This window comes from Cervus canadensis, chromosome 23, assembly GCF_019320065.1.
Source record: "Cervus canadensis isolate Bull #8, Minnesota chromosome 23, ASM1932006v1, whole genome shotgun sequence".
Taxonomy (NCBI): Eukaryota; Metazoa; Chordata; class Mammalia; order Artiodactyla; family Cervidae; genus Cervus; species Cervus canadensis.
In genome coordinates this window covers 47,264,295-47,287,413 of record NC_057408.1, presented here as the reverse complement: position 1 = coordinate 47,287,413, position 23,119 = coordinate 47,264,295, and the positions used below count along the sequence as shown (strand labels likewise).

Below are 23,119 nucleotides of genomic sequence, written 5' to 3'. Positions count from 1 at the left end.
ACATTTTTCATCTCTTGTCTGTTAAAAAACAAAATCTATGTCTAGGAAGTTATGAGCCTAAAATAAGTTTTGTGAAAACTGAATAAGGGATTGTATCTTTCCCAACAGATGCTTACATTAAATATATGTGTATACGTTACTATTCTAATTAAAGGCAAGAAGAACAAAAAAACAAGACATATTTTGCAAGCAAGAAAGCAGGAGATAAGCGACATCCAAGCTTTACTTGGAGTAGAGGTTTAAGTATTTGATGAATGCGCTTTGGAAATTTATAAGGCCTTTTGGTACACATTATTCCTTTCATAAAGAATCTAGGGGGGGTAGGATGGGGTGGGAGGGAAGTTCAAGAGGGAGGGGACATGTGTATACCTATGGTTGATACATGTTGATGTATGGCAGAAATCAACACAATATTGTAAAGCAATTATTCTTCAATTAAGAACTGAATTAAAAGAATTTGGTTTATGTTGTGCTACTCAAGAGATCAGCACTAGGATCACTGGTGGAAGATGCAGGACAGCTAAGGTAAATATAATACAAACCTAATGTTATACAAGCTAACATAACAGCTATGAGCCTCCCTGGTGGCTAAGTGGTAAAGAATCCACCTGCCAATGCAGGAGACACAGGTTTGATCCCCGGGTTGGGACGATTCCCTGGAGAAGGAAATGGCAACCCACTTCAGTAATCTTGCCCGGAGAATCCCATGGACAGAGGAGCCTGGTGGGCTACAGTCCATGGGGTCGCAAAAGAGTAGGTCATAACTTAGGTACTAAACAACAACATAACAGCCAACATAAAACATAATCTGTCTTATAGTTAATTCCAAATAGGGGAGACAAGAGATCTCAACAAGGAAGGGCTTCAAACAGATGCTGGAGGATCCCTTTCGGTCATGGCCCTGATAGGCATTCCTGCGCTGGGTGGGAAGTTGGTCTCCATCAGCTCGTCTAGGGATGTTGCTAAATATCCCACATGGAACAAGACAGGTCACCACACCAAAAAAATTATCCAGCTTCTAAAGAGCTTCTTGATGAAGGTCAAAGAGGAGAGTGAAAAAGTTGGCTTAAAGCTCAACATTCAGAAACCTAAGTTCATGGTATCTGGTCCCATCACTTCATGGGAAATAGATGGGGAAACAGTGGAAACAGTGGCATTGGCTGTTTTTGGGGCTCCAAAATCACTGCAGATGGTGACTGCAGCCATGAAATTAAAAGATGCTTGCTCCTTGGAAGGAAAGTTATGACCAACCTAGACAGCATATTAAAAAGCAGAGACATTACTTTGCCAACAAAGGCCTGTCTTGTCAAGGCTATGGTTTTTCCAGTGGTCATGTATGGATGTGAGAGTTGGACCATAAAGAAAGCTGAGTGCCAAAGAACTGATGCTTTTGAACTGTGGTGTTGGAGAAGACTCTTGAGAGTCCCTTGGACTGCAAGGAGATCCAACCAGTCCATCCTAAAGGAGATCAGTCCTGAGTGTTCATTGGAAGGACTGATGTTGAGGCTGAAACTCCAATACTTTGGCCACCTGGTGCAAAGAACTCACTCACTGGAAAAGACCCTGATGCTGGGAGGGATTGGGGGCAGGAGAAGAAGGGGACGACAGAGGATGAGATGGTTGGATGACATCACTGACTCGATGGACATGAGCTTGGGTGAGCTCCGGGAGTTGGTGATGGACAGGGAGGCCTGGCATGCTGCGGTTCACAGGGTCGCAGAGTCGAACACGACTGAGCGACTGAACTGAACTGAATGTCAGCAGTGCCAAAGCTGAGGGACTTACCATAGAAATGGGGCTTCCCCAGTGGCTCAGATCGTAAAGAATTCGCCTGCAATGCAGGAGACCTGGGTTCAATCCCTGGCAGGAAGATTCCCTAGAGAAGAGAATGACTACCCACTCCAGTATTCTTGCCTGGAAAATTCCATGGAAAGAGCAACTTGGCGGGCTACGGTCCATGGGGTTGCAGAGAAGCTGGACACGACTGAGCAACTAACACATACTGTATACTGTATCACAGAAATATGAGAGTTTCACAGATAATTTTAAACTTTGTAGTGTCTTTTAAAAAAAAAAGCAACAAGATAAATTAATTTTAATAATATATTTGATTTAACCCAATAGGGTCCAAAATATTAGCATTTCAAATGTAATCAATATAAAAATATTAGTGAGATATTTTATACTTCTCCCCACACCATGTCTTCAAAATCCAGTGTTGATTTTACACTCAGAGCACATCTCAATTTAGCTACCACATTTTTAACAAAGTGAAATGTAGTCTTACCAAAGCAGTAATGTTATGTTTAATGGCAAAATACTTTGTACTGCTTCACTTTTACAAACTATATTATGAAATTAACACAATAAAACCTATCCTTATTAAAATTAAATAAGACTAAAGACTGTTTCTTGGTCACACTAGACACATTTCAAATGCTCAAAAATCACCTGTGTCAACTATTGGACATAATGGATTTCCATGATTACTTCTAAACACAAAAGGCTAGAATTGCTCTCAGATTGTAGAGCGGAGCACAAAATTACTCACTTACATGAGTCTACAGTCAATGAGAAGCAAAACAGTCCATAGCCCAATCATTAAGAGGACGTGAAATCTGCAGTATTATCTAAAGAAGCAGAGGGAATGGATTTTTTTAAATTAGGTAGATTAAAGTTTTAAAAAAATGATTTGTACTTAAAAGGGTATGTTTCTATATTTTAAATGTTCACTCCTTCCACGCAGGGGTAGGGAAGAATAATAAGAATTCCCTACTGATCTTGGATGAGGCGGCGTTACTCCAGGCAGAAATCAGAACCATGGAGAGCAGGCCTCAGAGTTTCCAGGCTGCGCACACAGATCAATCATTCTCTTGCCTTCGAGTTTATCTGAGAGTCATTATCCTGAATTCTATGCTTCCTTTTTCCCTTCACACAGAGAGAAAACACCCTGTACCAGGGACTGAGAGCGATGCAGCCCGGTTCTATTTTCAACCATACACATGCCACTCTGACTGTGGACACAAGGGTACAATGACTGGTCTCTAAGGGAAGGTCCCGTCCCAGTCGCTTCATCTCCGTGCTGCCCTGACACCACGCCCTGCATCACAGCATGTACACAGAGCCCCAGCTGACCCAAGTTAACGTGAAGTGTGACTCACAAAGGCTGCGCTGGGTTCCCCTCGCTCTGAACACACTGTGCAAGTTCAGACCACCAGGCCCCCACACCTCTGGGAGATGCTTCTGTCTTCACCAGGCCACTGAGCTCCTCCGGGTCTTCGGAATGGGCACGGATGTGCCCCATGGGAATGCCAGCACATTCGGGTGCAGGCCCTCACACAAGGGCAGGAAAGACACATGGGAAGGGATCCAGGGCTGCAGCCCACACCCCTGCCTTCCCGCATGAAAGTGAAAGTTGCTCAGTTAACCTCTTGCGACCCCTTTGACTATACAGTCCCTGGAATTCTCCAGGCCAGAATACTGGACTGGGTAGCCGTTCCCTTAACCTGGGGCTAATCTCCAGCGGGGTGACTGGGATGGCTGATCTATTTCAGGTGGCAGCTACATCTGCAGTAAGAAAAGGGATATCCGAGATGGACCCAGAGATGGTCCTCCTGAGTGAAGTCAGACAGGAAGACCTATACAGATGATGTCGCCTATGTGTTGAATCTAAAAAAATGGTTCAGGGTTGAGCTCCCTGTGTTATACAGAAACTTCCCATTAGCGAGTTATTTTACATATGGTAATGTATATGTTTCAATGGTCCTCGCTCAATTCATCCCATCCTCTCGTTCCTTTTCCCCCTGTGTCCAAAGTCGGTTCTCTATGTCTGCATCTGTATTCCTGCCCTGCAAATAGGTTCATCAGTACCATTTTTCTAGATTCCATATGTATGCATTAATATATAATATTTGTTTTTCTCTTTCTGACTTACTTCACTCTGTATAACAGGCTCCAGGTTCATTCACCTCACTAGAACGGACTCAAATTTGTTCCTTTTTATGACTGAGTAATATCCCACATATACCACATCTTCCTCATCTATTTCATCTGTCAATGGACATCTAGGTTGCTTCCATGTCCCAGTTATTGTAAATAGTGCTGCAAAAAGCGCTGTGGTACATATGTCAATTTTCAATTATGGTTTTCTCAGGGTATATGTCCAGTAGTGGGATTGCTGGGTCAGATGGTAGTTTTATGCCTAGTGTTTTAAGGAATCTCCATACTGTTCTCCAAAGTGGCTGTTATCTATTTACATTCCCACCAACAGTGCAAGAGGGTCCCCTTTCCTTCACACCGTCTCCCTCATTTATTGTTTGTAGATTTTCTGATGATGGCTCTTCTGACGGGTAGTGAGGTGATAACTCACTGCAGTTTTGATTTGCATTTCTTTAATAATGAGAGATGCTCATGTGTTTGCTGGCCATCTCTAAGTAATGTGATTTTAAACGCACTCCAATGTGCTAATTTCAAGAAATGAGGTTGGTTGGTGTTCCATGGTATGCTTAAATTCCACAGTTCTTAATTTTCCCTATCCTCCTTCATATCCTGTTATTTCTGTACACATCTGTCACTCACTAGAGACTGCGGTTCCCCTGAGGTCAGGGACTATGTCTTATTCTCTTCTGCATGCCCCACATGGCAGAGTATTTTGCATGGTAACAGGTGCTGAGTGTTTTACCTAACATCTCTCAAGTTAAAATGGGCAACAAAAAGAAAACCAGCGAAAAAATGAAAGATATGGATAAGTGGTAAGTGAGGCATGAAGAACACAGATAATCAAATTTTCTGCCTTTAAGTCATCTCTTAAGAAAACATTTTCAAAACCAAATTCCTTAACATACATTTTCAGTTCCATTTCTTAAATCTTCTGAAGGAATCGCCATTTTTAGCAGAATATTCATTAGGATATTTAGACAAGCATAAAACAATCTAATTCTAACCTTTGATTCAAGATCAAAGGAATCCTAAGAACTAAAAATCTAAGAAAATAATTTCATAGAGAAGCAGACTTTAATACATGTATAACTGTAACACTGAAAACGTGTATGTGTACACTTACACAGGTATTAGGTGTTTATACTTATGTGTGTGTATCTTCTTCCAATTATTAGGTGCTTATCACTTCTACTTTTCAACTATCAGAATTTTTCTTCTCTTTTCCCCCAAATCTTCCCTTCCACCAATTTAAATATAACCCTAATGAACACAGCTTGTATTTGAAACTAACCATTTGTAATTTTTATTGCACTACTGATGTTTGCTAAACACCCAAAATGAAAGTCTTCCAAACAAGGAAGCCATTAGGAATAAACTGCAAAATAAAATCATATTAAAAAAATTGAAGACTAGATTTCAAAATGACGCTACAAGAGTAAATCATCAAAGTAATTAAAAGCCTCATTTTCACAAATTATGAATCTTACATAGTTCATCTGGGGTACAATTTGCAAATCTTTTATAAAGGTTGAAAGAAAATAATGGGCAGAAAAGCCTAGTAATCTCAACAGTAATGCAAAAAGATACTCTTACTTAAAAGTTAGTTAAAAAGTATCAGTTTCCATTTTTGGAAATGCATCACTCCTCTCTATCCTGTCCTCCTCCTGGTCAGCACAAAGAACCATAAAAAATACAACACTCTTATTAACTTAAACTTTATTACATGAGATTCTAAACTCTGTTGAACCTGTGGTTGGAACACGGCAGGTACTCAGTAAATGTTGTTGAGATTTTATGCCAGTTGGTTTTCTATGAACTAGGGCTCTAGGTTGAGTCCCACAATCCATTTGTCCTATAATTTTTCAATAGCAACCAAAAAGGGCTATTTATTTACTCTCAAACTGTTATGTTATTCTCATTAAAAGATACTGATGAAGCTAACTTGAAGAACACACATCATTAATGATACTAGAGAGAACCAAGGACAATGGTTAATATTTTGGGGGAGGCAGAGGCAAAGATTTCTTAGAGTGGACACAAAAAAGCCCTAACATAAAAGAGAAAAGTTGTAACATGGATTTCATAAAACTAAAAACTTCTGTTCAAAGAAGGTATTAAGATGTCTATTTATTATTAAGGCAATGGAAAGGTAAGCTATCAACTCAGAGAAAAAAATACATGCTACATATGTCAATCCTAAAGGAAATAAGTCCTGAACATTCATTGGAAGGACTGATGCTGAAGCTGAAACTTCAATACTTTGGCCACCTGATGTGAAGAACTGACTCACTGGAAAAGACCCTGATGCTGGGAAGGAGTGAAGGCCGGAGGAGAAGGGGACGATGGAGGATGAGATGGTTGGATGGCGTCACCGACTCGATGGACATGAGCCTGGGTAAACTCCGGGAGTTGGTGATGGACAGGGACGCCTGGCGTGCTGCATCCCATGGGGTTGCAAAGAGTCAGACACAACTGAGCGACTAAACTGAACTGAACATATATTTGATAAAGGATTACATCCAGTGCTCGCTTCAGCAGCATATATACTCAATTTGGAGTGATACAGAGAAGATTAGCATGGACTCGGCTCAAGGATAACACACAAAGTCATGAGGTGTTCCACATATTTATAAAATTGATAATTAACGAGAATCTATTATACAGAACAACCTACTATACCCAAATGGGAAGGAAATCCAAAAGAGAGGGGATATATGTAAACATATAGCTGATTCACTTTGCTACACAGCAGAAACACAACACTGTAAAGCAACTATATTTCACTAAAAATTAATTTTAAAAATTAAAAAAAAGAATTATATCCAAAATATAGAAAGAGTTCCTACAAATCAATAATACAAAGACATACAACCCAATTTAAAATGGGCATAACCCTCAGGCACTTCCCAAAGAAAACTTTAAAACTGACTCAAAAATGCATGTGTAAGTGCTCAAAATCATTTACAAAACGTAAATTAAAACCAGGATGCGACTCTGTTATACCCGTAAAGCATCAAATGTTGGTGAGGTTGCAGAGTAACCGAAATTCTCACATACAGAGAAATGTTGCATTGACTTTGGCAAACATTACAGTAACTTTCTGTAGCTAAATACACACCCTCTCTAGAACCCCTATATGCTACTCCTACATAACAAAGTGAAAAACTGTCCATAAAGAAGACGTGTATAAGAATGCTTAAAGCAGCCTTATTCAATAAAACTCCCAAGTGAGAAAAGCCCAAATGTTCATTAACAGGGATACAGAGAAACAAACCGTTGCATATTCAAACGATGGCATTATCACTCAGCATTAAAAAACCTGAACACTGATACACATGACACGGATGACTCTCAGAAACACTGAGCGATTAAAGCCATGCTAAAAAAGATTACATGCAACACATCGCTGTGTTTCAAATGAATCACCAACAAGGACCTACTGTGCAGCACCCGGAGCTCTGCTCATTGTGATGCAGCAGCCTGGATGGGACCAGAGTTTGAGGAAGAAAGGACACATGTGTATGTATGTATGTGTATACATACATGTATATATGTGTATATGCATATATATATACATGCATATGGCTGAGTTCCATGCCTGTTTACCTGAAACTATCACATTGTTACTGGCCATACTCCCAATACATGGCAAAAAGTTTAAAAAAACAAGAGAGAGAGCATGCACATTCCATTCACAATGCAGTTCAATAATAGACAAGACTAATCTATCGTGTGGATCACAATAAACTGTGGAAAACTCTGAAAGAGATGGGAATACCAGACCACCTGACCCACCTCTTGAGAAACCTATATGCAGGTCAGGAAGCAACAGTTAGAACCAGCATGGACAAACAGACTGGTTCCAAATAGGAAAAGGAGTATGTCAAGGCTGTATAGTGTCACCCTGCTTATTTAACTTATATGCAGAGTACATCATGAGGAACGCTGGGCTGGAAGGAGCACAAGCTGGAATCAAGATTGCCGGGACAAATATCAATAACCTCAGATATGCAGATGACACCACCCTTACGGCAGAGAGTGAAGAGGAACTAAAGAGCCTCTTGATGAAAGTGAAAGAGGAGAGTGAAAAAGTTGGCTTAAAGCTTAACATTCAGTAAACTAAGATCATGGCATCTGGTCCCATCACTTCATGGCAAATAGATGGGGAAAGAGTGGAAGCAGTGTCAGACTTTTTTGGGCTCCAAAATCACTGCAGATGGTGACTGCAGCCATGAAATTAAAAGATGCTTGCTCCTTGGAAGGAAAGTTATGACCAACCTAGATAGCATATTAAAAAGCAGAGACATTACTTTGCCAACAAAGGTCCATCTAGTCAAGGTATGGTTTTTTTCCAGTGGTCATGTATGGATGTGAGAGTTGGACTGTGAAGAAAGCTGAGCACGAAAAATTGATGCTTTTGAACTGTGGTTTGGAGAAGACTCTTGAGAGTCCTTGGACTGCAAGGAGATCCAACCAGTCCATCCTAAAGGAGATCAGCCTGGGTATTCACTGGAAGGACTGATGCTGAAGCTGAAACTCCAATACTCTGGCCACCTCATGCGAAGAGTTGACTCATTGGAAAAGACCCTGATCCTGGGAGGGATTGGGGGCAGGAGGAGAAGGGGATGACAGAGGATGAGATGGCTGGATGGCATCACCGACTCGATGGACATGAGCTTGGGTAAACTCCGGGAGTTGGTGATGGACAGGGAGGCCTGGCGTGCTGCGATTCATGGGGTCGAAAAGAGTTGGACACGACTGAGCGACTGAACTGAATCTATCGTGACAGAAATGAGAACAGAGGGTGGTTATGGGCGGTGTGGCGGGGAGAGGGGGGGGTGTGACGGGAAGTTACAGGGAGCTTTCCGGAGTAATGGAAACAATCTATATCTTGATGGGGGGAGGGAGGGTTTGTTACATGAATATATGAATTTGCCAAAACTCATCAAATTGTATATTTAAGAGCTTGAATTTCAAAGTATGTTAATTTTGCTTCAACAAAGAAGCAAAAAGAAACTATACTGTAACTTGTTGGTTTCCCAAACTTTTTGGTGTTAAGATCTATTTAATTCTTAAAAATTATTTGTGGTCCCAAAGAGTATTCTTTTATTGTAGATTACATCTATCACTACTTACTGTATCAGAAAAAAAAAACCACAACAAATTTTTCTTATTAATAACATTAAAATAAATATGCTAACTTAAATTACATTTTTATGAAAAAAAGTAACTGTACTGTCCAAAACAAAAATACCTTAGTAAGAATAGTGACATTATTAAACACTTTCGCAGTCCCTTTAATGTCTGGTTTTACAGAAGATAGCTTGTTGCTCATAACTGTGCCTGCACTGAATCAGTGATGTTGCATCATCACGTAGTATCTAAAAAACTGCACTGTATGCTTATTAGTGGATAATAATTTTTTTTTAAAAAGGCTAATATCTTAGTAATATTAAGAAGCTTGTTTTAACCTTGTGGTTCTCCCTAAAAGGGTCCTAGGGGACCCCCTCCCCCCAACAATGGTCAAGAGACTATTTTATAGAAGCACTGGCATAGACAGTCAGGAAAGAGGCCCTCCGCTTTCCACAGGGTATCTTTAGGAAACTTTAGAACAAGTCAATTAAAAAAAAATTGATTCAATAAATATGGATTGAATTTCAACTACCATAATTGATTTTGTGACTAAGAGGAGGCTGGATCACAAAATACTCAAGAATGTTCACAGGTGAGATACTTCAGTTTCAAAATGTTATTTCATTTCTGGATTCTGTTTCAATACTTTAACAATTAAATCTGGGTATAAAACAAGTTTCTCTGGTCTTGCAACTCAAAGAATTTCAGCTTAAGTTGATGCAATCTGGTTTTATCATCATGAAAATGATGCTTTCATTAAACCAAGGAAAACAATGTTTGCCCTCCAAAGTTGATTTATGTCCATAGTCTCAAAAATGCTATCATTCTTCAGTCATGGAAGAGTAAATAAAGTTGTACTTATATGTGGAGGTATAAGATCTTCAAAGGCATTTTATTTATATGAAACATTTCATAAGTGTAATATATTAGTATCAACACAAAATAACTAAAATATACCTATACAATACAATGAAATTCCTAAAATCTATCTCCATTTCAACAGAAGCAAGCTTGGATGAGTCTTAAAAAGAGACCCTATCGCTTACAACTTTTTCTTGCATGACTGATATTGTAATGTACCTTCTACCAACTTCCAGACTTGAATTTGGACAAATAGGGGAATTGCAAGTTGTCTCTGCATACCTAGAATCAGCACCAAACTTGGGGCTGAGTCAGACATGAAGGTCAGGGGGTTGGGTGGGCAGCTGGGTATTTAATCTGCTCCTAGACATCTTCAAATAAAATCAGCCTTTAGTCTTAGAAGAAAGCCCGTGCAAATCTAAGATGAGATCCCTAAGACTAGTCCAGTGCCTTTTCAGGGACTATGCATATTTTTAAAAGTCCGACAACTTGGTTTCCTATTTTAAGCTTACTGTGGTAACTTTAAGTAATTATCTGATATTGCTATCTGGTTTTGCAGTGTATTTTAAAGATTATTTTTCATTTTGATCTCTTACATTATGAAAAGCCTATAATTGTCACTTAATAAATCTGGCTCTATATAGCAAGGAGATGAAGGTGATTTTATGGCCTTGTTTAATAAGAGCTATTACTTATTTTGATTTTAATAAGTTAAAATGCATATTTAAAATTTCAAACTGCTTTCCATATTGGCTTTCTAAAATTTAGAATTCTTTGTCCAACTTCAGTAACATAGTAAATTGACTTCCTATTCTTGTTAGTTTATTACCTTTACCGGATTAAGAGGAAAGCCTACAGAAACATCACACTGCCAAGCCAACATGGACTGATGCACACATACCCAGGAAGCAGTCCTTCAGTTTAGAGAGAAGCTGGCCCCTTGGGCAACAGGATCTTGTCACGTCGAGCCTACTGAATGGTGCTTGGCACAGTTGGCAAGAAGGCAAGACACATTAAGTTAAGGCAGACCTCACTTAACTTAGGGACAGAGTATGTATTCTCTGCTCACCTTATCTCAAAGAGTTAACTGACACTTCATGCAATGAGGGGGCTGGAACAGGTGTAAACTAATGAAAGTACAGAGAGCAGGTCATGATAAGGTCATCTAAGACCTAAAGGAAATGGTCTTGATGACGGAGAACACAGACAAAACGCAGGCTGCGCGCAGCACAAGTCAGAGCCAATTTCTTCGTCCTTGTCTCACCTGAAAGGCTGCCCTAAGCCCTCCTGCAGTGTGGCCAGCTACGGAGCACAGAGGCGGAGAGCACGAAACCTTCCACTCACACCTTCCCACATTCCAGAAAGGATCTAAAGCTGTTTTGCTGCCAGTAATTTTGCTGGCAGGAAACGGGGAAGCAGCCTTTCCTGACTGTAACAGGAGTTTCTTGGACTCTACCCGGGTGTGCTCCAGCTGGCCTAGGAGTCTGGCAGCAGGCAGTGTGAGATATGGCAAGACCCCGGAGTAGCCCTGAGCGCCGACGGCAACGGCTGATACCTGAACACAAGTCAGGAGCAAAGCTGTGTCTAACAGGCTGCGTGTCACCTGGACACTGCAGTCAAGGCCTTCAGATTCCCCAAAACAAGAGTCTGGAGACTATGCAAACTGTGGCCAACACAAAGAGGAGACACGCAGAGGAGCACATACGCACTGGATAGTTAAGTATCCCTCTGCAAACGCGACTCTGCCTCTTTCTGAGGCTCTGAACTTTATAATACCATTACTGGATTAAGAGGAAAGCCTACAGAATCATCACATTGCCAAGCCAACATGGACTGATGAAAACATACCCAGGAACCAGCCCTTCGGTTTAGAGAGAAGCTGGCCTTTAAACCACATGCGCTTTTCTAGAATAAATATAACAGTTTGTGATCTGCTTTAGCCAGTTCAATAGCCTGATTTAACTTCCTTTTAGAGCGACCTGAGATCTTTTTGACTGCTTACCCATCAGAGGGATAGAATTTCTAAGGAGAGCTGAATTTCTGGTTCCTTCCTGCTCTGCGACACGTAACACCTCCATGGACGTCATTTGACTTACACGCCAGTTTCCTTTCTGGTTTCTCGGAGCCCAGTAAGATTCCCGTACTGCAAAGAACAGTATTCCTCTCTTTACTAAGAAGGTTTCTTCTGCTAATAAAGGTTACATAGTGTCCTAAAACACAACAGTCAGAAGGAAGAAGTCTACCTCACCTTCTGAGATTTTCTTGTTCTTTCCAGTAAGATAATGTCAATCATAATCCTGGGAAAAAAGCCAAAAATCTTGGTCTTCACTTATAAAAAGAGAACGCACAGTTATTGAAGAGGAACAATTTCCATGGAACATTACACCTTTAATCATTCCTACATCCTTTGGAATATTCTACTTTGGTAGGAAGCTAGTAGACAATAGAGATTATAGGAAGAGAAATTTTTATATCTGTTTGAAGTTGGCAGAATTTTCAATGCGTTCATGTGTTCTTTTGTATACTCATGTTAATACAAGTGGAAATGTACAAAGGCCCAGAAAACACATTCCATGTCCACTGTAATTAGTAATAGTGCCTAACTCTGAGCCAACAGCAGATGGGTGATTAATAAACTCTCTGGGACTATGATGTTAATTCTCTGCAAATTATTACATAAAAGAAACAAAACAGAACTGCATTAATTAAAAGCTGGGACAGACTGTTTTACATTTCAGAATATCAATCCAGGAATTTGCCTAGGCATATAAATCTCTGTTATTCTAAACATCTATGAAGACTCTAAATTTTAAGAAAAGAACGGAGGCTCTGAAGTCAGAATATCTGGCTTGCCTGCAGGTCCTATCACTTATTTGCTAAGTGATCTTGGGCAAGTTAACTAAACTTTCTGTGCTTCAATCTGTTCATCTGTAGAGCTAAGGATATAATAATAATTGCCCTACCTACGACTCAGAGCTATTCTGAGAATTGAAAGCTATGGAGTTTGTTAAAGTATTTTATACACGTCAATTTATAATCCATATGTACACTGGGGCCATTAATATTATGCATCTGAAGATGCAGAAGCTCTGTGGGTCTGAAGTTGACACAATACAGCCAGAAGACAGTGGCTCTAGCCAACAGTCAGACCTCGGTTCTAACATCTTGCTTCTGGACTGAGCTTTTGTGAGGTGTTGCTCAAGTCAGAGATGCAGCATGGACGGGCTAAATGCTAACCAGAGCCACAAAGCTATGCTATGTCATATAGCCAGAACCAGATGCAGAAGGAAAGTGCACTATGTTGACAGTTCTCGACTATTTTATCATCTTGGTACACTTTCACCTACTAGAATTTTTCACAATCTACTTAAGGGACTCAAAGACCCAAAACATCAAAGCACAAAAGCAAGACAACATTGTGAAGGTTCTATGGTTCAAGAACAATCTACTTGGTTCACCCAGCCAGTCTTGCTAAAACTGGGCTTTCTGACAGCCCAGAAGCACACTGCTTCACTCCAGCGCTAGCAGGACACCAGGCTCCGTCTCTTACCACTGGCTGTACTTGCTCTAGCACAAGTCATATTACATTCCCCACATATCGTCACAGCATGCAGATCTATGACAGTCATCTACGCTTCCCACATTTGTCAGATGCAGGGGCAACGCTTCCTGCTTGAGAACCAGGATGTGTAATTAATGTGAGTCATTTCCAGAAGAGCAAGGAATTGGCTCTGAGAATACTCACTACGGCAGAATGGCAGCTCATGCTTAGACTTCAAATCCTGGCTGAGCATGGTGCTGCATCAACACGACTCAACAACAGGCTGTACCCCATGAATAGGATCTGTCATGTTCTACAAGCCCTGAATGTGCTCTGTAGAGTTGTGCACGAACCACATTTTCTAAAGATTTTAATGGTACAAAGCAAAGAAATGGTTAAAGGATCTTTTTGTTTTGAAAACAGTAACTTTCCTAATTTACATCTTGCAAATCCTTACTGACATCCCTGGTAGCTCAGATGGTAAAGAGTCGCCTGCAATGCAGGAGGCTGGGGTTTGATCCCTGGGCTGGGAAGATCCCCTGGAGAAAGAAATAGCAACCCACTCCAGTATTCTTGCATGGGCAGAGTAGCCTGACAGGCTACAGTCCATGGTGTCACAAAGAGTCAGACACGACAGAGATTCAACAACAATAAAAACTTATTATTATTTTATATGGTGCTACCTAAAATAGGAAAATCTTTCTGTGTTAACAAGCACAGCAAACAATACAGAAGAACTCTATGTCCCCTGAGGCTGTTTTCTCCTTCAGGCAAAATTCAGGTTGGCACTGCTCCAATGGGAGACACTTCGATGTATTTGTAAAGACCAAATCCCACAGGCCATCAAAAGCCAAGATGCCCAGTCTATGAATTACCATAATTAAGAAATGGGCAGAGTAAACAGAATAAGGCAGACCATTAAAAGACTAAGCTACACTGACTATCTCCCAGGCACTCAGAACCTTGTGCTTATGTATATGGAAGAGAAAGAGGGTACATCTTCAAATACAGTAAGATGCCAAGCAAGGAAATACATTTTATTAAATATTTAATTTCTTCTTTCTTCTGACATTCTGAGGATTATAAGTGCATATAAAGCAAACTTGAAATAGAAAATCGATATTTACCTAAGAGATTCAAGAAGCCTAGGGATCGAAAAGAGAAGTAATGAGACCTCTGCATGGGGAAGGTAGTATCAAGGGACTAAGGAATGAATAACAGCGCTTCAAGCCTCTAGTCACCTCTTGTTTACACTTCTGACAACATACGCTTACAACCAGCCACACCTTTGTAATCTTAATGAAGAAAAACTATGTTTAGATGTAACCATTACTTTAAAATGTAATAAAATATAAAAATATAAATATAAATGAAATTTATATAAAATATAATGAAAAGCAACCATAAGAGATAGTTTTCCTTATTTCACATTCAAAAGAAAATAATCGTTATTTCGAAATGAACACTTTTATTTTAGCTACCTGTTTCCCTGAATATTCACTAAGGACTGATGCTGAAGCTGAAGTTCCAATACTCTGGCCATTTGATACTAAGAGCTGACTCACTGGAAAAGACCCTGATGCTGGAAAAGATAGAGAGCAGGGGGAGAAGGGGGCGACAGAGGATGAGATGGTTGGATGGCATCACCAGCTCAATGGATACGAGTTTGCGAAAACTCTGGGAGATGGTGAAGGACAGGGAAGCCTGGTGTGCTGCAGTCCATGGGGTCGCAAAGAGTCAAAAGTGACTTAGCTACTGAACAACAGCAACCTGTTTCCCAAATTTCAAAGGCCAAAGTAAACTTCTACAACCCATCCAAAATCCTTTTCTTATGAGCTACAAGAAACAAACAAACAAAAAAAAATTCCATTTATTTACTTTTGCTTAAGGTTTATCAGTTTTCTACTAATAACAGCACCTGAGATTTAATGAGTTAAAATCACTATGACTCCTTTGCATAGATTATCTCATTTAATTACCACAACAACCCAACAAGGTAGGTCCTGTTATTACATCCCTTTTACAGAAGAAGTTGGGTGTCAAAGTGATTACAACTTGCTTACAGTCAGGAATGTGGTAGATATGAAATCAAACCCAAGTAGCTCTTAATAGCTACACTTTTCTAGGTCATTTTTTTTTTCAAAGGGCATATGGTGATAAGAATTACATGGTAATTATCTGCTATGTGGGAGGAATTAGAGATTTTTCTAAGAATTATCTTCCCTTTTGACAAACCTGGAAAAAAATATTTTCAACTTGTATCACATACAAAAAGCTAGTAATGGTATTATAAAGCAGCTAAAAATTAGTAAGTTGAACACTCCTAGAGAAAATGGGCAAGATGTACTAGCAATTCACAGGAAAAAAGTACAGATAGATCACAGAAAGATTCTCAACCTCCCTCAATTCAGAAATGGGCACTTCAACAGAACAGCAGCTTGGCTTGTTCATTACTGTAACCTCAGCACTTCGAATAGAATGTGGCATTAATAGTAGCTCGAAATGTATTTGTCAAACAAATAATTTGGTACATATATTATTTTTAAAAAGCAAGGGCAAGAACTGTATGACTGCATTTTCTATCATTAGTGTGAAAAAACAAAATTGTATGTATTAATGGTTGCACTTGGGAAAAGGCAGAGGAGTGGCTAGTTTAAAAAGTGGATACTAACTTGCAAAATATACCCTATTACATTTCTGAATTTTGAACCACATGAATCACCAATTAAATATTTTTAAAGACAATCATCTCTATACACACACACACACACACACTTTTAAAGAGCTGCTGAAGAAAAATCCAACTGACTAATATCAAAGCAAATGAGACCAAAGAATTAAAATCTGCTCATGCTGTGTGCTAAGTTGCTCAGTCGTGTCCGACCCTTTGCGACCCCACGGACTGCAGCCCACCAGGCTCCTCTGTCCATGGGATTCTCTAGGTAAGAATACTACCATTTCCTTCTCCAGGAGATGTTCCCGACCCAAGGATCGAACCCGTGTCTCTTGTGTCTCCTGCAAAGGCACCTGGGAAGTCCCAAAATTATGACTTTAATTGTTAAGTATTTCGCTTAGAAATCCTAAGCATGATCAAGTGTTACTGGAAAGAGTCTGTGTTTTTCCAACTGTGTTTTATAGATCCCCAAGCCCCAAAGAGGCGTTTTAGGGGTCAGGGGCAAGATCAGAAGATGGGCCTGTGGGCATCTAAGCCTCAGCTCTTTCTTTCAAAAGAGCAACTCCTTTTAACTGACTTTTTAAAACTGGTTGGGAAGAGGTGAGTTCTCTAGAAAGATGCCTCCAGGACATCCTCAGTGGTCAAGAATCCGCCTTGTAATACAGGGTCACAGGTTCAATCCCTCGTCGGGGAGCTAGGATCCCCCATGCCCTGGGACAACTAAGCCCAAGTGCCACAAGTAGAGAGCTGGTCTGCAACGACAGATCCTAAGTGCCACAAGTAAGACCTGACGCAACCAAACACATAAATATTAAAGAAAAGAAAAAGAAACCCTCAGGAAGCCTTAAAAAAAAAAAACACAAAGATGCCTCCATTTTCCTAGAGTCACTCCTGGCAGTAAGTTCAGCAAGTCCACTTTGGTTTGTGAAGATAATTATTACAAATCTTGACTCACGCCGCCTTTTTACCCCCTTCCTAACATAACCCCAAGTGACCGCAGCCTGCCAGCTTCTTATCCTAGATAAAGTTTTGCTTATTGTTTCAGGTTATCTTCTCAACTCTCTTTGCTGGTTGACTAACCCCCATCTGCCAAGCTGGCAATCCCTTCTCCTGGTCAAGGAATCTCCTAATGTGTTTTTGCCGGAGAGACAGGTGTCGCATGGAATCGGAGTGGCCTGCTGGCTCTTACTCCTCAGCGTTAGCCACTGTCATCCAACTTGCCAATCTCCGTGTCCTCTGATGACAGAGACCTGTGGTTCCAGAGACAGGATTGTGGGCGGTCTGCCCAGGCTGCAGCCCAGCGGGGCCCTGGTGCTGCGGGCCTCTCTCTTTAGAGGATCCAGCACCTTCTGTCTCGACTGATGCTCCTTGAGCTGTTTCCTGTTTCCTGGTCCCGAGCGCTCTTCTCGCTCAGGCTGGTGACACAGGCTGGGGTCTGGTTTGTTAATGAGCGAGGCCCCACAGGAGAGCTGTGTGAGCTTCTAGGGATACCTCTTTTTTCTTTAATTACAGTCCTCTGCTTTCCAGAGCAAACAACTTCTCTGAGTCAGGGAGTAACTGATTCAGAGGGCATAGAACCTGCATGCTTTAGTCGTGTCTGACTCTTTGTGACCCTATGGACCGTAGTGCACCAGGCTCCTCTGTCCATGGAGTTTCCCAGGCAAGAATACTGGAGTGGGTCGCCAAGCCCTCCTCCAGGGGATCTTCCCCACCCAGGGATGGAACCTGAGTCTCTTGTGTCTCCTGCATTGGCAGGCAAGTTCTTTACCACTAGCGCCAGCTGGGAAGCCCCAGGCACTACCCTGTATCTGGCTAATTCTGGGCAAGGCTCTTACCCCTAGGTCCTTAGGTGTCTCTAGACCCCTGGTCACTACATGACAACAAGGAGCTACCCCAAATACTTCCTGACAAACAAGGGTGTTTTTCTGCCCAGGTTACCAGAGGGCCTCTGAGCGGGCTGACTTGCTAGTAACTCTATGTGTGTGTGTGTATGCTCAGTAATGCCTCGCTCTTTGCAACCCCCTGGACTGTAGCCCACCAGACTCCTCTGTCCATGGGATTTTTCAGGCAAGAATACTGGAACGGGGTAGCCATTTCCTTCTCCAGAGGATCTCCCCAATCCAAGGACTCAGCCCACATCTCCGCTTTGGCAGATGGATTCTTTACTGCTGAGCCCCCAGGGAAGTCCAGCTGGGTTTGCACTACTGATAAAATGGATCGGAAGCTGAATAATTTTTATTCACAACTAACAACATTTTCTCAGTATAACCCTACTTCTTGGCAGACTGTCTTAGCTTATATTCTCAACATTTTTGTTTGACTTCAACATGTCAGGATATTCTTCACACACAGAAAACAGCTGTTATTCAGCCACCTAATAATTCTAAAGCAGTCATGAAGGACAAACCAAGGGTAAACCAAGGGATTGTCTGGAGTCTGAATCTACCATTTCAGCAAACTAAACATTTAAGATTCTTGGCCACATTTATGAAAGAATGCAAGGCTTTTATTCAGGTAAACACATCAAGAACAAGTATGTTAATTAGTCAGATAAAACTTTGTTCCTATCACATTTCTGTTGTAAGAAACCCTTCTGTAGTTTAAAATTGCAAAGGTATTTTTACATTTTCTTATGAAAATTTTATTAAGTTATGGTCTTACAGATTTGTGTTTGGTTCATCTAGAATTTAAATTGTATTTGTGAAATAGAGGGCCATTTCCTTTTTTTCCTATATTGAATGATTCTCCCAGCAGCACTGACCTAACAGTCCATGTTTTCCCTCCCCGATATGCTATGCTGCCTCTGTTACATATACACCAGGTTTTCTTCTATGTCTGGGTCTTCGGACCTTTTACTTCCATTCTTCAGATCAGTCTTGCCTGCAGGACAATTCTGCACTCAAGATTTGTAATCAACCTGGCATTTAGTCTGGCAAATGCCTTCCCTCCCTCAAACCAGGTTCTTGAGCAGTATCTTGGCTCCTCAAAGCCCTCTGAGCTCAAAGATATAGCTCAGAATCCATTTTTCAACTTCCAAGGAAAAGTGCAACTTTAATTAAAAGCATGTTTGAGTCTATAGATCAATTTGGTAAATCAAACTTATGACAATGACTTTTCCTTCTTGATAAGTTTTATATCTTTCAGTATTTATTTCAAAGTAAGTGACTTTTTAATAAATACTCTAAAATCAACCCCACCCCCCAGTTTTAACTGCAGTTTCTGTTGATGGTGCACAGAAATGTATTAATAGTTAGCTGACTTTGCAGCAAAGCAACCTTGCCAAACTTTCATAGTAACTACAATGATCTGTCTGTAGACATCTACGGTCCTGTTTATTTCTAAATCTGGGGGCTGTGTTATGTCCCTAGCTATGGCCTCTAATCAATGATGCACAGAAAAGGTGATGGCAGGCATCCTTGTCTTATTCCTGAAATTAAAAGAACTGTTTTTTATAGTTCATTATCAAGTACTTATTTGTTCCAACTTTTAACCAGATTAAAGGAGTTTTCTTCCATTTGTAATTTGCTAATGTTTATTAATCATGAGTGACTAATTTCATTGAATGTTTTTTATTAGGATGATGATAGGTTTTTATCTTTTAATCTAGTAATACTGGGAATACCATTTAAAGCATCATTACATGAATCCAATATTTCAGATTCTTACTAACCTGTTCTACATTAAGTAGTATGTATATATATAATAGTATATATACATTGTATATATATACAATAGTATATATACTATAGTATATATAATCTTTTACATTATATATATCCAGATTAGATAAATATCAGTATCTTTACCAATTATGCCAACTTAGGTCAAACTCCTAAAAAGTTAAAAGAGGAGAGCTCAGAATAAGTGTACTAAATTAGGCTCAAGACTAGAGAACTGATCCCACAGAACACAGACCACCGAGATGACAAGAAGCCCTATCAACATAAACCTGACCAGTATGGTGAAAGCTAACCTTCCACAAGGCAAGTCAATGTATTTTCTGGAAAAAAGAAAGTGCCATCAAAACAAAGCATTTATTTTGTATGTTTTCCATCTCCACAGTATTTTTGGTTCTAGGTCTTAAATCAATCTCTGATTCTTTCTGCTGATATTTCTCTACAACTAACCTGAAAGCCCAAAGACACTCACAGAATCACAGACAAGATCAATGCCCAGCAGAGTACACAGCCCATCAGTAATTCAGAGTGAATTAAAAAACATAAAATACCTTTTTCCCCCAAGTCTAATCGTATCAAAAGACATTGTGTAAGTTTCCTAAACTTCAATATGGTAGAAAAACCATGTTTTCAAGATTTCAGTTAGCAATCACAAGACTTTCAGAGTGAGAGGAGAACTCAGTTCATTTAGTCCAAATTTTTATTTAAAGAGATGACTTAATTTACCTAGTTAACAGATGAATTATTTTCGTGGTAATCATCACGTAGGATAGATCAAAGATCCATAATATCTCTATGTTAATTATCACAGAAATAAACTCAGTGAGTCTGGCATACCTTGTTTTACATTAAATGACCATGACACAGGCCTTAACCTCTGGGTCAGAGGTTTTTCAAACTGCACTCCATGATGTCATCCTGCGATAATGGGGTGGGAAAGGAAACAAGAGGGCAGAGGTTCTCCAGAGTTACGCAGATGGTTTTTGAGGAGAACGAGAGTAAACAGAGGTAAAAGAGGTCATTTACAGCGAGTGGTGCCCCTGGGGCGGGCACTCTCCCAGGGACTCCACGCTGACACCCCAGAGAGGAATAGGAATAGGGCCTGCAGTGGCTTCATATGTTATATTTGGGGGGAACGTGTTGTTTCCATAATCCATACTACAGAAAGGAAGGCCTAAGTACTTCTGTTGGCTAAGAACGTGAAATAGATAAGGTGATTCCAAGTGCAGCAGGAGACGGGGCGGTGGAGGGGGTTTAAGGGGAGAGACTTCCACATCTGTGCCAGTCTGGGTTGGACTATGTAATAAGAGACAACACAGGCTATGTGAATACAGTATTAATATAATAAATTGCTGTTAGATGCAAAATAACTCCTGTTATGATGCATTATGGCACACACACAAACAGGCTCCTGGGCTTTTGAAAAGCCAAGAAATCCCCCCTTCAGTCACAGGCTCTGACAGCGTCTAATAAGCACAGCGTTCCTTCCGAGATCTTAACAATTCTATCGACTACTTGTGTACTTCTTGGAACATTCCAAAGATTTCTCCTGTGTTGTCACTAGACCGTCATGATGTATGTTGAACAGTTAGAGGCTGTCTTCTCTGTAGAGACCAGGAAACTGAGCCTGCTGGGTTTCCACTGAGGTACTTGATGGCCTGCCCAGAACCGAGTCCCAGATCACAAAGGAGAGGACGGCAACCGCAGCACAGTCGGGACGGGCCCTCATGGCTCACGACAACATCTGCCGTGATAACCTCCATCAAAAGATAACCATCAACGAGCACGTTTAGAGGACACCCTCTAACTGCACAAAAGAAAACTCTGGTTTGTTTTCTAAAACTCACTGATTTTTTTCAAATAAGTACAAAGAAAAAACATTCCTCATTAACATGGGGCAGATACATACACATCAAAAGTGCTGTGTACCATTTTTCAGTACAAGAGTTGAGACCAATGGTAGCCAGAATCCTATACAGAAATGAAGTTAAAGCTATACAAATCTATAAATATTAAACAACAGTAAAAAACTATCAGGTAGAAATTAACAACTAAAACAAAAGTGCTTTTTACAATGACAACAGAATATAGTCTTCACTGACAATTTCATAAAATATTGTACCCCATGAATACCAGCATATACACAAGGCACTGCGCCTATAAACTTGTGTGAAACCAGAGAACTCGAGTGTCTGTGACACCTCATTAAACTGAGACAATCTCTAGGACTAAATCATCAAGGGAGTAAAAAAACAATACTAAGGTTATTAGACAGTATTAAAGGGCTATGTTCAACAAACCCCAGGTCTTAATAAAAGTCTTTGTTTAAATGTAACTAAACTGTTTCAATAAGCAGGCAATATTACCATCCATTCTTAATAAAACCAACACGAAGATCAAATGACAAGAAACTAAAATAGCATTGAGAGGCAGAGTCATAAAAGATGCATGCTCAAAAAAAGGAAGCCAGCATCACTTTTAGTAGGGAGCTCTGAAGAGCCCTTCTAAATAGCCAGTTGAAGGATTTACGGGCCCCTGAAATCATGGGAGCCAAAAACCACGTTTTGCGCTTAGTTCCTGCAAAGACAACTGATGATGTTCTTTCTATAAATGGACAAAGTATTTAAGCTGAATCCTTTCCTTGAGGTGTTACAGCAATATCAATGTTCAGCAGAGAGAAAAAAGCAAAAGAACGAGGAGACAGCCACACACTTTGGTTTACAAACCCAAATGCACTTGAGGACAGAGGCGGCAGTGATGGCTGAGAAAGGCCCTCCTACCTGTGTTTTTTGATGCCATTGGAGAGCGCGTCTCCACCACCACAGTCCTTGCCCTCGGACATTCTGTGCTGTCTGCTGCTCAGGGGTTCTGCTTCCTCGTCAAAGGAGTGCGCCGTCACTGCTTCCAGTCTGCTCAGGGACCCCTCGGACTCGGAATCTGTGGCAGAGCAGGTTCACAGTCAATGAACTGGGCTTTGGTGCGAGGCTGCCGTAACAATGGATTCCCTCCCTTCATGCATCAGGCTTTGAAACTTAAGCAGCCTACTTTGTCCTTCAACAATCCAGCCGTTACCACCTCCTCAGGGATTTCAGAGAACCTGCACCCAGTAAGGCGAAAGGGGATTTAGAAAACGGATACAGGATTATATAAACTTACAATGAAACAGATTTCATACATTAAAAGAGACTTTACAAAGATTACCTAATTCTTTAGGAAATCGTATTCAGTGGTGTCCCCCCTAAAAAAAGTTGTTTTCTCCCTTCCCTTTTCAAAGCAGTTTAAACATAACTTTGA

At 40.5% G+C, this 23,119-nt stretch overlaps 1 protein-coding gene and 1 non-coding gene across 7 annotated transcripts in view; one reads left to right on the top strand and one right to left on the bottom strand.

Moving 5' to 3' along the window:
• Nucleotides 1-23,119, bottom strand: part of OSBPL1A (oxysterol binding protein like 1A) — a 214,066-nt gene that overhangs the window by 40,946 nt on the left and 150,001 nt on the right. For all 6 annotated transcript variants that reach the window (XM_043444522.1, XM_043444523.1, XM_043444525.1 and 3 more), the window contains one exon: nucleotides 22,606-22,762. In XM_043444522.1, coding sequence (XP_043300457.1) covers nucleotides 22,606-22,762 — 157 coding nt within the window. The remainder of the gene's footprint in view (nucleotides 1-22,605; nucleotides 22,763-23,119) is intronic.
• LOC122425963 lies at nucleotides 6,462-6,568 on the top strand. Its single transcript, XR_006265103.1, has one exon. It is a non-coding gene; the product is annotated as a U6 spliceosomal RNA (small nuclear RNA).